The 13,590-nt window shown below is 39.1% G+C and overlaps 1 protein-coding gene across 1 annotated transcript in view; it reads right to left on the reverse strand.

Annotated features, from left to right (window-relative positions):
- Positions 1–5,510: 5,510 nt before the first annotated feature.
- MEGF10 (multiple EGF like domains 10) overlaps positions 5,511–13,590 on the reverse strand; it is a 138,440-nt gene continuing 130,360 nt past the window's right edge. The window contains exons 22-24 of the mRNA XM_068981027.1: positions 8,642–8,686; positions 7,194–7,400; positions 5,511–5,692 (exon numbers count right to left, since the gene is read on the reverse strand). Coding sequence (XP_068837128.1) covers positions 5,511–5,692; positions 7,194–7,400; positions 8,642–8,686 — 434 coding nt within the window. The remainder of the gene's footprint in view (positions 5,693–7,193; positions 7,401–8,641; positions 8,687–13,590) is intronic.

The raw sequence follows: 13,590 nt of genomic DNA on the forward strand, positions 1-13,590 counted from the left end.
GTCTCACTGTGTGTGGAAACTCTTCAGGTTGCCAAGGTCAGCCTTTGACTTTTTGGACAGCTGTATTCTCCAGGATGGGAATGTGAAGTCAGGTCACTATCTGCCCACAAACCCACAACCAAAAGTTTAAAAATAATTTTCAAATCCTAAGAAGATAACATATTATTGGAAGGTAAAATTATATTATTATGGCTTTTCTAAATTATATCTCTAGAAACTAAATATGCATGGAATATTTTTATAGTAAAAAAAAATAGACCAGGATACATTCACACAAACATGTACTTTTTATAATATTCATTAAATGTTCACTTCTGATTTACTAGCTTCATCACTTACCTGGTTATTGCAAACTGGCTCCAATCCTTAGATAATTTTTCATAATAGTTATGATAGCTAACATTTTCCAACTATCTACTATGTATCAGGCACTAAAGTAAGTGTTTTGTAGGTATAATTAAAGTTATTAAATTCTCACAAAACCCTTTGTAATAGGTACTATTATTTCCAACATATTATAATATAGAAACCAAGGTCCTGAGAAGTTAAGTGACTTAGCAAAGTTATGCAGCTAAAGTAGATGCTTTATCCCTTTCATGAAATAATGAGCTACTTGAGCTCACATCTTCTGTATCTCTGTAGCCCCAACTGCTCTTGGCACTCAGTTCGGTTCAGTTCAGTTCAGTTCAGTCGCTCAGTCGTGTCCGACTCTTTGAGACCCCATGAATTGCAGCACGCAAGACCTCAGTAAGTAAACAGTGATTGAGAGAAGCAGCGATGCTTTATTCATATCTGAGCCCTAGAACAGAGGGCTATAAAGTGCTGCTGCTGCTGCTAAGTTGCTTCAGTGGTGTCTGACTCTGTGCGACCCCATAGATGGCAGCTCATCAGGCTCCCCTGTCCCTGAGATTCTCCAGGCAAGAACACTGGGGTGGGTTGCGCTTTCCTTCTCCAACGCATGCATGCATGCTAAGTCGCTTCAGTCATGTCTGACTCTGTGCGACCCCCTGGACAGCAGCCCACCAGGCACCTCTGTCCACAGGATTCTCCAGGCAAGAATACTGGAGTGGGTTGCCATTTCCTTCTCCAGCTATAATGTGAGACCTCCAAAAAATTTTAAATTATAAAATGAAGCATTAACAGGTTACTGAGATTTAAAAAGCAAATCCACATAAGATAACCTGAAGTTTTTTACAGAGATCTGAATCTCAGGCACTAACCTGGGTTCCAGGGATCCAAATATGAACAAAAATGTTCCCTCTGTCTTTAAAGAACAAGTGTTCTGGAGAAAAAGCAGGTATATAAGCAATTAAGTATAATAAAATATAGTTTTTTAAAATATATATATAGTGCTAAGGGATCACATATGAAAAAATATTAAATTTTTTTCCAGTAGCATCATGTTTTTTCTCCTCTTTAATTAACAATAGAATCAAACATAGAAATAAACACTAAAGTTTTTATTAGAAAGTTTATTGCATTAATCTACAAACTCATTTGGTCATATATATAAGAATGTTGTCTAATACTGATGAAAGTTTAATCATCTTTGGGAAAAGAGATATTTGAACACTGAAAGCATTTTTTGTTTGCTACAATCACATACATCCTAATATGTTTTAATTATTTTCCTTTTAAAAATATATATTGTGATTTGTTCATATCAAAAGGAAGCCTAGACTAAATACTGAACTAGAATAGACAGACTAGTGATAGGCATCAGTATTAAGGGGACCCTAAAACAGCAACTGGTCATACATCTTTAGTTACTAGACAAACACCCGTGTGATTCACACTTACACATCCAGGTACACGTCCATGACATAAAGCCTTTAAGACCAACACACCTCTTAAATACTTAATATGAATAATTAAGACATGTTACTTACAGATAGAAAATCTATTATTTAAAGGACATAACCCTAAAACTCAATTTTTAAAATGATTTCATCTCGTTTTAAGTGATAAGCAAACTAACATTGACATGACCCTAAATGGTATCGTAATACTCTTTGCAACTCTTGTAATATTTATAGTTTAAAATCCCAATAATTGATAACTATTATTGTGACTCTGAGGTCAAAATGGTTACATTTTCATCAAGTTGTTTGCATTTCTCATAATATAAAGTCATTGTGCTAATGGATTTGTTTGGGCTTGATAACTGTCCTGTTATAAAATTCAACATTGGTCTTCCTGAATTTGGTGAATAATTTTCCAGAGAGATAATGAAAACACATTAAGCTCCCTGTTAACATCACTGCTGCAGCATAGGAGAGAAATTTATATCAAACATTGTAAATAATTATGAAATATTCTTTATCATATAATTAACTACAAATAATTTTCTCTGTATTAAAGCAAGCATACAAACTATCATTTGGGCCAGTTTTGATGTATTTATATAGAAATACAAATAGGTTATAAATTTTCTGATACATCAACCTCTAGAGAAAGTATAATAGTTTGGCTGACATCCCTACAATGAATGGTTTTTGGTACATGTCACCAAGCTCATTCACTTCTTTGACCACAATAGGATATAGAGAAGAGATTATTTTTAAGGTTTCAAATTAACATGGGTTCCCTGGTGGCTCAGATGGTTAAGAGTCTGCTTGCAAAGCAGGAGATCTGGGTTAGATCCCTGAGTTGGAAAGATCCCCTGGAGAAGGAAATGGCAATCCACTCCAGTATTCTTGCCTGGAAAATCCCATGGACAGAGGAGCCTAACAGGTTACAGTCCATGGGGTTGCAAAGAGTCGAACACAACTGAGTGACTTTACTTTCAAAGGTCATAAAAACAGATTCACTGTGTACAAAGCATAACATTACCATTAACTCAAACTTGATATATCTGAAAAAGCCCCAAACACTGTAATTTCAGGGGAAAAACTGTCAGATTCTTTTGTCTCCAATTCTCATTCTGACAAGTGTTTTTACCCAAAGGTATCTTTACCCAAGTCTTTATCAAAGTATCTAGACTTTTTTTACCTTTCAACTAGATCTCTTCAAATATAGCGTGTAGTTTTACAATATCCACAATGCTGTGTGTAGGAATTGCTTCCGGTCCAAATGTCGTCTTAGGACACCAGCCATCCCGAGGAGGCGATCTGTCAGAAAGATCGCACGGGGAGGAACACCAGTGCCCCTCTGGACCCGTCTCTGTTTCCTAGGTTTTCTATTTACAGTGCTGTTGCCTTGGGACATGAAGGTTTCATTTTTTAAAAATAGGGGAATGAGGGAAAAAAAAAGGTGTCTTTTTTTTTTTTTTAACTTATCTCCAGGGAGTAATGGGAAATCTCAACTTACCATGGAACTCTGAAGAGATGAATCTTAAAAGTGGAAAGCTGTCTTCTTTTTTCTAACCAAAAAGGACTCTTATGTGGTTATGAACCCAATTGTCTCAATTAGATCTCTATTCCCTAGAATCAAGGGCCAACCAGCAGGTCACTGTTGAAATAAATCAATTGTTTCTAAGGTGTGTTCCGGGCAATTCCCATTTCCCTGAATGAACTTCGGAGTTCCCTGAAAGAAACAGCCATCAAAGAAGTATATTTGTTCTCTTATCCACCTGATCAAACCAACATCAGAGGTGCAGGTGCATGACATGAAAGCACAGGATATCCCAACTCGGTGACTGGCAAGGACAATGCCTTCTGTGTACTACTGGCAGAATGCGAATACAATATGTATTTGTGAATTGACTTGCTGATACAGGACACTACATAGGTTTTCACGTCTTTAAAAGATGAATGGCCACTGTTTTCTCTTACAAAATTGCTTCTTCATTCAGCTTTCAGCCCTTCAGGTTGCCCAGGTACATCCAAGAGAAACTGGTTTCCTTGCATGGAATCAGCATTCTCCTGAGGTAACTCCCTTGGAGTGAAAAATGTTAACTACATTAAGAATACACAAGGTGAATATCTCTTCTGGTTGGCCTGTTAGAGTGCACATTTAAGCCCAATGCAGGATAATTACTCATAATGCCTTCATTTACTTTCAAAAGTGTCCCAGTTTGGATATGATCTCCCTAATGAAGGTCTTCAGTAAGATCAGTCTGTAGTGATTCCCCCTTCCTCTTCCCTTTGGTTTAACCAAAACTCAGGACCCACAGATCAAGAGGAACTCCATTTTGGAATATTTAAATGCTTCTCCATTACCATTATAAATCATTTACTTATTACTATACTATTTTAGTAAGGCCCCATTTTAATGGATTCGACTTATATATCTTCTTCTCTTCCCTCCAAAAGAAACAAGAGCAATACATCTTTCTGAAGCAAAAAGAAAAGTGGCCATAACACAAGAAACAATAAACATATAATATTTTTTCATTAACAATCCAAACACTACAAAACATAGAATATACAACTTAAAAATGGAAATACAAATTAATGAAAAATGGGGTACATGTCATATTAGCAATGCAAAAGACCAGCTTAAGCATAGTTTCTCTAAATCAACAATTAATCAAAGGAAAGTGCCCTTTTCTCAAATATGCACAAAAATATTTCGGTCACTTCTAGGGAAAACTTAATCAAAACTTTCTGCTAATTCTATATTACAGCATGTATTACTAATGGCTTACAAAACTTAAGCATCATCTTACACCTAACATTTACAACCTTTTCCAATCATTAGACACTCATTCAATCCAATCTGTCAAAAATAAAATTATTTCATTTCTGTATGTATGAAATAATTATTGATATGTTATGGATCTCAAGTGGTCAATGCGTATGATTGGGACAGTGATCAGAATAATGTCTTGGATCTAAAATGGGCCAAGAAACAGAGAAGCATTTCTGTCTGGCACATCTGTGTATTCATTGCTGCAGTAATTCTATTACTTCTAAAGTAATTCTAAATGTACATGTCCTCATCCTACAAAAAAAGTCTAAAGTTTTCATATGTAAATTTGCTCTGCCCCTCTAGAGTTTATGTGGAGTCTGTCCAGTAATGTCACTTGACAGAATGTTTCCTGCTGGGTTCCTATTATTCTTATAATAATGAGTCCTGCTGAAAAACGTTAAACAATAAGGACTCGATGAGATGGCCCTTTTCTTCTATGTGTTGAGCATGTGACACTTTAATGAAGTAAATTTCATGGTGAAATGCACAATCCTAGGTACAATTCTATGATGCAAATGAGAAAGAAAATATTTAAATTTTAATTTTTCAAGCAACAATACCAACATCCACTGCAACCCGTGTCTCTGAAAGAGTCTTGCACGGTCATGCTTTTAGCCAAGATTTTACAATAAGTCATGCTTCATGGGTGCAGTTCTAATACTAACAAAAATGGGAAATCACATTGATATCTCCTTCTGAGCCACCTGTATAAGAAGGACCTATGGTCAGTTAGCCTCAGCTTTGAGCTTTTGGGTTCATCTCCAACAATTGCCTGCGAAGTAGATTAACATTCACATAGGGTGGCAAACTTGAGGATGGAGAAGAACCGAACTGCAGTTCTGGAAAGGGGTCCAGTGGCTACCCAGTGGTCTTTGGTGTCATTCACTGCTGCTGCTGCTGCTGCTGCCACCGTCCTCTTGCTTGGGGGAGGATGAACTGTCTCGGACTGGCAGCAGGTCGTAATGGCAAGGGATGTGACTGTTCTTTGGGAGGTCATATGGATCCTGCGTGCGATGCCCATTATTGTTGAATATTCCTTGGACAATACTCACTGTAGGTTCTGTGACAACCAGGGACACATTAATTGATAAACAACAGGAAATTTAAAAATATACAATATGGCAATTCATGCAAATATCAAACACGCCAGAGGAATGTTCATAAAAATATAAGAAAGTATTTTTAAAAACAAACAGTCCTTGTGTAATACCATAGAGGTGAGTACTCTGTGGTTGGTAACCCACTGACACTTACAAACGATGTTCAGAACAAAGGGTGACTGTGTGGTTGGGATGAAGACATCAAGGGAATATAAAGAAACCCTGGACATGAATCACTGTCTGTAAAACCTGGGAGATAATCTAGTCCAAGCCCCTTCCTGTACAGGTAACAGCAACAAGGTCTTTGGCGATCACTTGATTCATGGAAATGTGTAACAAGGTCACAGCTTTAGGGTTCAGAACTCAGGCTTCCAGCTGTGTTCCCATCTCACAGTGGTGGGCTTAGGGGACAATTCAAAAGGGAACTGCTGCTCACTTCCAAAAATGAATTTAGTTCATCCTGGTTTCCACTTTAAAAAGCTGTCTTACTACTGTAAAAAGAGTCACATATCTTTCTGTGACATTTCTATGGCATAAAATGAATGGCTGGTGACCAGAGTTAAATAAGTCACTTCATTTACAAGGACAGTTGACCCTTGAACAACTCAGGGTTAGGGCTGCTCCACACATAACCCCAACCCACCACAACTTAAAATCCATAGTCAATTTTTAAATTGGCCCCACTATTTACCATCTCACATCCTTGGATTGAACCAACAGAAGAGTGCATAGAAGTGTAGCATTTACTAGTGAAGAAAATCTGTGTATAAGTGGATTCATGCAGTTCCAACCCATGTTGTTCAAGGATCAACTAGAATAGAGAATTTTTTTAGGTTCAAATCATAAATACTAGGAAAGATATGGAGAAAGAAAAATGAAAATATAAAGCTCTACTATCTAGCCCAGGATTGCTCTGGTATGTTTTAGCTTCCTCAAATGGATGTGCAAGGGGCAATCAAAATAATATTAATTGAATTCTTATTAATTGGTATCAGATTCACAGCTGGGAATATTACTGATCTATTAGACAAATCTAAAAGTAAAATGTTAAAATTCTGTTAAAAGCATTATATTGGTATAATGGATGCAACCAGGAAATGGAACCATCTGTTTAATCCACTTGAACCATTTGTTTTGGCTAACTCAACATATTAGCTAATATGATACATACGCTGTTCCACATGCATGCTAAAATATTCACTATGGTTACAAAACAAAAGATGGATAACCAGTGAGGTAAGAAAAAACCTACTTTGACTTTTCGAAATAGTATTTTTCCTGGAAAGTTCATTTGACACCAACTAATATGATCACCATAAACACAGGCTGAATTTAAAATACAGACCATTATTTACCATAAAATGTATATAAACTGCAACTACTGTATTCTCAAGGACTTTAAAACTGTTTCAGAAGAATATTCTCATTCACTAGATTCTTTCTTTGGTTAAGAAAACTTACCAACTTCATAGACATTCTTGTTGGCAGAAGCTGAGTTATTGATCTCTGCATATGGGGAATCTCTCCGCGCTGGTGACTTCATCTCCACATAACCACACTCTGAGTGTTTGGGAATAAGGATAGGTGGGTCTTTAATAGTGGCATATGGGTTTTCAGAACTGCTTAGGGAGCAGTTACTTGAATTATATTCAGAATGCTTCCCCAGGTCTGTGAAGAGAGACAGAGGGGTGAAAAGCAAATGCTATTTCATAGGCAACAACATTTATTTTCTTGGCGATTAACAGATTACTTCTTTTTCTTTGCATCTAGTTTTCTATCATTTCTAACGACGAAAAGAATACTATCCATTCTCCACTTATTTTGGAGAAAACCAGATATAAAATTACCCAACCACAAAGTAATTGTGTCTCCTCTCTAAGGTGAGGGTCAGTGCAAACATCATGGATTTGATTTCATTTTCTGACTCTCTGCAACCACATGGACTATATAGTCCATGGAATTCTCCAGGCCAGAATACTGGAGTGGGTAACCGTTTCCTTCTCCAGGGGATCTTCCCAACCCAAGGATCGAACCCAGGTCTCCCACATTGCAGGTGGATTCTTTACCAGCTGAGTCACCAGGAAAACCCCTTTTATTATCACACTCAAATAAAATTAACTCCACTCTATTTTACTAATAGTCTTTGGATCCTCAAAGGCTTCAACCAAGACCTCACATGTTGCTGGCTCCAGGAGCACAAGGAGGTTCTGTTTTGATGGTGAGGAAGGCTACTGCGCTGTAAGTCTTCCTCGTAAAACCTCAGGTCTAGGCACATGAAGTTATTATTCAAATTCTTCTCAAAAAGCTGTCTTCAGTGAACATGTAACCAGGCTGACCTCTTTGTCTTTTCCCTGCTTCTTCCTTCTTCATATTTCTCTCTCTCCATAAGCCATATTTCTTTGAGGGGAATTATGCATGTTTTCCCAGCAAACTAAGATCTTGGTTCTCTAAAACTTCTGCTCTCACAGGATCCACCTACGTTCACACTCTTGCTGGCAGTCAAACCTGGCTGCGGGTTTGTAAGAGTAATTTACCACACTAACTCTCTTCCGAGGCGGCACTACTGGTAAAGAATCCACCTGCTAATGCAGAAGACATAAGAGATGCAGGTTCGATCCCTGGGTCAGGAAGATCCCCTGGAGAAGGGCATGGTAACCCACTCTAGTGCTCTCGCCTGGAGAATATCATGGACAGAACCGAGCCTGGCAGGCTATCGTCCATGGGGTCACAAAAGAGTCAGATATGACTGAAGCAACTTAGCACGCATGCACGCACCCCAGTAACAATGCTACCTTTTCTCTGGAGCGCCAATTTTTCTGGTTTAACAAATTATTTTTGTCTCTGAGATTAAAAAACATTTTAAATTGTGATTCTGATAAATGTATTTCTTCTGCAAATTCAGGCAATACCTTTCAAGGATTTTCCCATATAACTTCTGTCAAGTCCAAAAGCACCTGTGACAAAGGAAGAAAAAAAAATCCAGTGAGAACTGAAAGGAAGAGGAAAAAAAAAAGGAAGGGAAAACCCATCTAATATTCTCAGGTCACTGGAATATGATGGTTTGGACACCCACAGTCTCCCCACTGCAGGAAATAACCAAGGCTGCTTGTTCTCCAAACCTCGACACTGGATCACTTGGGTCAGATGTTGCAGTACTTCAGAGTTAACAAAATGTTATGGATCATCCTGAGCTTTCTCCTGCCTGTTTCAGTGGCTTTGGGAAAGGCTGGTCAACATGGGGTGGACACCGAGGAACCAATGAACCATGAAGGTTGACTTGATTCAAGGTTGCTCAGTGGAAAGGACACAGCCAGGCAGACTTGAGACAACGGACTGGGACTCCATCACTTGTTAGCTGCATGACTTTACGCAAGACATTCAACTTGCTGAGCCTCAATTGTCATTATCTCTAAAACAGGGAAAACACAACTCACCTTCTAAGCCTCACAGGGTTGTTGTGAACATAAAGTGAAACAGACCATATGGAAAGGCGTTGTAAATGCTAAGGTGTCGTATAGATGAACAGTATTTCAGTTACCGTAATACTTTTTTTAAATATTGATTTTGCTGACATATACTTGATTTACAATGTGTCAGTTTTTGTGGTAGAGCAAAGTGATTCAGTTATACATATATTTTTTCATTATAGATTATTTTAAGATAGTGAACATTGTTTCCTCAAGAATCTGCCTGCAATGCAGAAGACCCAGTTTCGATCTCTGGGTTGGGAAGATTCCCTGGAAAAGGGAATGGATATCTATCTACTCCAGTATTTTTGCCTGGAGAATTCCATGGAGAGGAGCCTGGTGGGCTACAGTCCTTGGGGTCCCAAAGAATCAGACACAACTGCCTGATTAACCCTTGTACTTTCCCTATACAGTAGGGCTTTGTAATCTACATACAGTAGTTTATATGTGCTAATCCCAGACTCCTAATTTATTCCTCGCCCCACCCTCTTCCCCCTTTGGTAACCATAAATTTGTTTTCTATGTCTGTGGGTATATTTCTGTTTTGTAAATAAGTTCACGTGTATCATTTTTAAAGATTCCACATATAAGTGATATCACACGGTATTTGGCTTTATCTGATTGATTTACTTCATATAGTATGGTAATTTCTAGGTCCACCCATGTTGCTGAAAATGCATTATTTCATTCTTCTGATGGCTGAGTGGTATTCCATATGTAGTAATACACACATGCATACCACATCTTTATCCATTCATCTGTCTTTGGGCATTTAAGTCTCTTCCATGTCTTGACTACTTGAATAGTGCTACTATGAACGTGGAGTGCATGTATCTTGTTGAATTATAGTTTCATCTGGATATATGTCCAAGAGTGAGATTGTTAGATCATATGTGCATGCATACGTGCAGTTACTTCAGTTGTGTCTGACTCTTTGTGACCCCGTGGACTGTATCCCATCAGACTCCTCTGTCCGTGGGATTTCACAGGTAAGAATACTGGAGTGGGTTGCCATGCCCTTCTCCCGGGCATTCTTCCCAACCAAAGGGATTTAACCCACATCTCCTGTAGTGGCAGGCGGATCCTATACCACTGAGCCCCCGGGGAAGCCGTGTTAGACCCTATGGTAGCTCTACTTTTAGTTTTTTAAGGAACTTCCATACTGCTTTCCATAGTGGCTGCACCAATCAGTTACCATAACACTTCGTGTGTCACAACACCCTCAGCTGCAGCCTATCTGTAAGCAATCCAAGGTATCTGCAGTTATTCTTTAACAGAATGTTATGGATTTAGGTTAAAAACAGAAAGTAAAGTAGTAACTTGTGATGAATATTCAAATAACTCTGAGAAGGGTAAGAAAATTACTTCCCTGCATGGCATGTCTGTGCATTATTTTCTTAGAGTGATATTAAACTCAAGTTCAGAGGGTGATATTCCCTGGGGATACACATTTGTGGAGAAAGAGGGAGGATCCCTGAAGGAGAGAGTACGTGTCTACTATCAACTGTTAGAGGACACGAAACAGGGATGTCTACCTCTCAGGCGTGCTCTCTTGAGTCTGGTATGTGAAGAATAGCCAGGCAAGCTCCCAGATGGTGGGAAAGGCACCAAGTTGTTCAGGAAGACAGGATAAAAGGGTGCGTGGTGAAGAATTTGCCTTACCATAAAGAGATCTGGCCTTTTTGCCCTTGGTTCCTGAGAGGTGATCTCTAAGTCCTTGGAATGTCCTGCCCAATACGAGTGTTTCTTTTACTTGGGGGCCTGGACAGTCTAACAACAGTGATTTATGTGAGGGGGTTGAGCCACTTGGTATCAGCTCACCCTCCAGATGGACTGAAGACTAAAGTCAACCAGATGGACAGTCAACCATATCTCTGTGACCAAGGCCCCCTAAAACCCTATACACTGATGCTGAAGTGAGCTTCCCTGGTTGGCGACACCCTGCGTGCTGTCACACATTGTTGCTAGGAAAAGTTAGCACTTCCTATGATTCCACTGGAAAAGGACAACTGGAAGTCTCACACTGTGAACTTTTCTGGACTCTGCCCCCTGTGATTTTAATCTGTATCTTTTTGCTGCGATAAACTGTAACCATGAGTGTAACAGCTTTCAGTGAGTTCTGTCTTTATAGTAAATTATTGATCCCAGGGCAGTCTTGAAGACCTTCAAATTTGTAGTTGCTATCAGAAGTGAGGCTGCTCTGAGGGATTCCTGGACTTATTAAAGTGACCCCATGAAGACGAGTAGCGGCTGTGACCTGAGAGCAGCTTAATCAAGGAAGTCTACACTACCCTTTGCCTAATTCTCTTGGCCACCTCCAAGCTGTGGCTAAGTCTTTTTAAATGTCCATCTTGATCTTGGCTGTGCAAGGTCTAGCCTTCCCCAAGGGATGAAAGCAACATGGAAGGATAGCAACTTAGGGAATAAGAGTGGGGCTATGAGATTAGCCATGCTTGGCAGACTCCCTCTCTTCTGCCCTGGCTGATCAGAGCGCAGTTTTAACAAAGGAGCAAGTGGGCTTTCTCATAAACTCCCATCTGTCTCAGTCTCTGAAGAGGTGTTTTCAAATGCTCAAATTAATCTACTTCATACAACAAGCCAGAACATGATCCTTATCTCTATTTTTTTTTGTGTGTTTTTGTTGTTCAGTTGTGTCTGACTCTTTGCAACTCCATGGACTGCAGCACGCCAGCCTACTCTGTCCTCCAACATCTCCTGGAGTTTGCTTAAATTCATGCCCATTGAGTCGGTGAAGCTATCCAATCATCTTAACCTCTGCTACCCCCTTCTCCTTCTGCCTTCAATTTTTCCCAATATCAGGGTCTTTTCCAGTGAGTCAGCTCTTTGTATCAGGTGGCCAAAGTATTAGAGCTTTAGCTTCAGCAACAGTCCTTCCAATGAACATTCAGGGTTGATTTCCTTTAGGATTGACTAGCTGGATCTCCTTGTGGCCCAAGGGACTCTCAAGAGTCTTCTCCAGCACCACAATTCAAAAGCATCAGCTCTTCAGCACTGAGCCTTCTTAATGGTCCAACTCTCACATATGTACATGACTGCTAGAAAAACTTTAACTATACAGACCTTGATCAGTAAAGGAATGTCTCTGCTTTTTAATACTCTGTCTAGGTTTGCCATAGCTTTTCTTCTAAGGGGCAAGGGTCTTTTAAGTTCATGACTACAGAGATGATTTGCAGTGATTTGGGAGCCCAAGAAAATAAAATCTGTCACTGTTTCCATTTTCTCCCCTTCCATTTGCCATTAAGTGATGGGACTGGATCTATATTTTTTTTACAAATGAACAAATCAGTCTTGAGAGGGTGAGTGCAAGTGTCATACCATAGAACCAGGAATTGATTTCAGGGCCTTTGCGTCAAATTCTGGGCTCTTTCAGACAGCATCACAACTTTTCCATCATTTAAAACACTGCACACTTCATTATCCATAATAAGCCACATTCTGTTCTTTGTAAGAGAAGACTTTCTACGCCACAACTTCACAGGGATATTAAATGCAGAATTACTTTTGGATGGGAACAAACCAAGGAGATCCAGAATTTCCAATGAAGATTTTATGTTCCTAATAATCAGCCCCTTGGGTCTCACTGAGACAGAAAGCAGAGAAATTTATATGTGACCATTACAGTGACTGTGTATTCTGGAATCAGGACAAACTCCATTAAGTGGAGATGGAATGAGAGAATTTTTCCCTCATTAGTGCTGGGTGGTATTTTACTAAGTACAGTTATCATCTTGATTTTACACACTTTCATCACCCTTTTTGGAGAGGGAGATGGCAACCCACTCCAGTAGTCTTGCCTGGAGAATCCTACGGACAAAGGAGCCTGGTGGGCTACAGTCCATGGAGTCGCCAAGAGTTGGACATGACTGAGCGAGGAACACACACAACACACACAATTCATGTACTTCTTTGAGCTAGATTATTAACCTTCCTAAACTTAAATGATTTCACCAATTACTATAATGTAAATCTGGTATATAAATAATTTTACTGTAAGTGTGTAGACGTACACATCCTATTGATAATGTTAGTGAAGAATTCAGATAAAAGCTAAGAATTTGAACTTATTTTCTATTACCATAGTAATAGGGGATTCCAGAGCCCACACATGGTTCCTGCAAGTGGCTTAGATGAATTGACATCTAAGGTGTTTACAGAAGGATCGGAGAGGGAGTGGGGAGAAGACCAACTATGAGACCAAGTTTTACCATCTTCCTTCCATGAAATCTTAGACAAGAGTTAACCTGTTTCTTCCTTTATAAAACAAGATTTGTGGAAGGGCCCACACAGTGAGGGGTGCCAGATTTAGCAAACAAAAACACAGCAAGTTCAGTTAAATTTGCATTTTAAAGAAACAACAAATAATTTTTTGA

The sequence above is a fragment of the Capricornis sumatraensis genome, chromosome 9 (genome assembly GCF_032405125.1).
Source record: "Capricornis sumatraensis isolate serow.1 chromosome 9, serow.2, whole genome shotgun sequence".
NCBI lineage: Eukaryota > Metazoa > Chordata > Mammalia > Artiodactyla > Bovidae > Capricornis > Capricornis sumatraensis.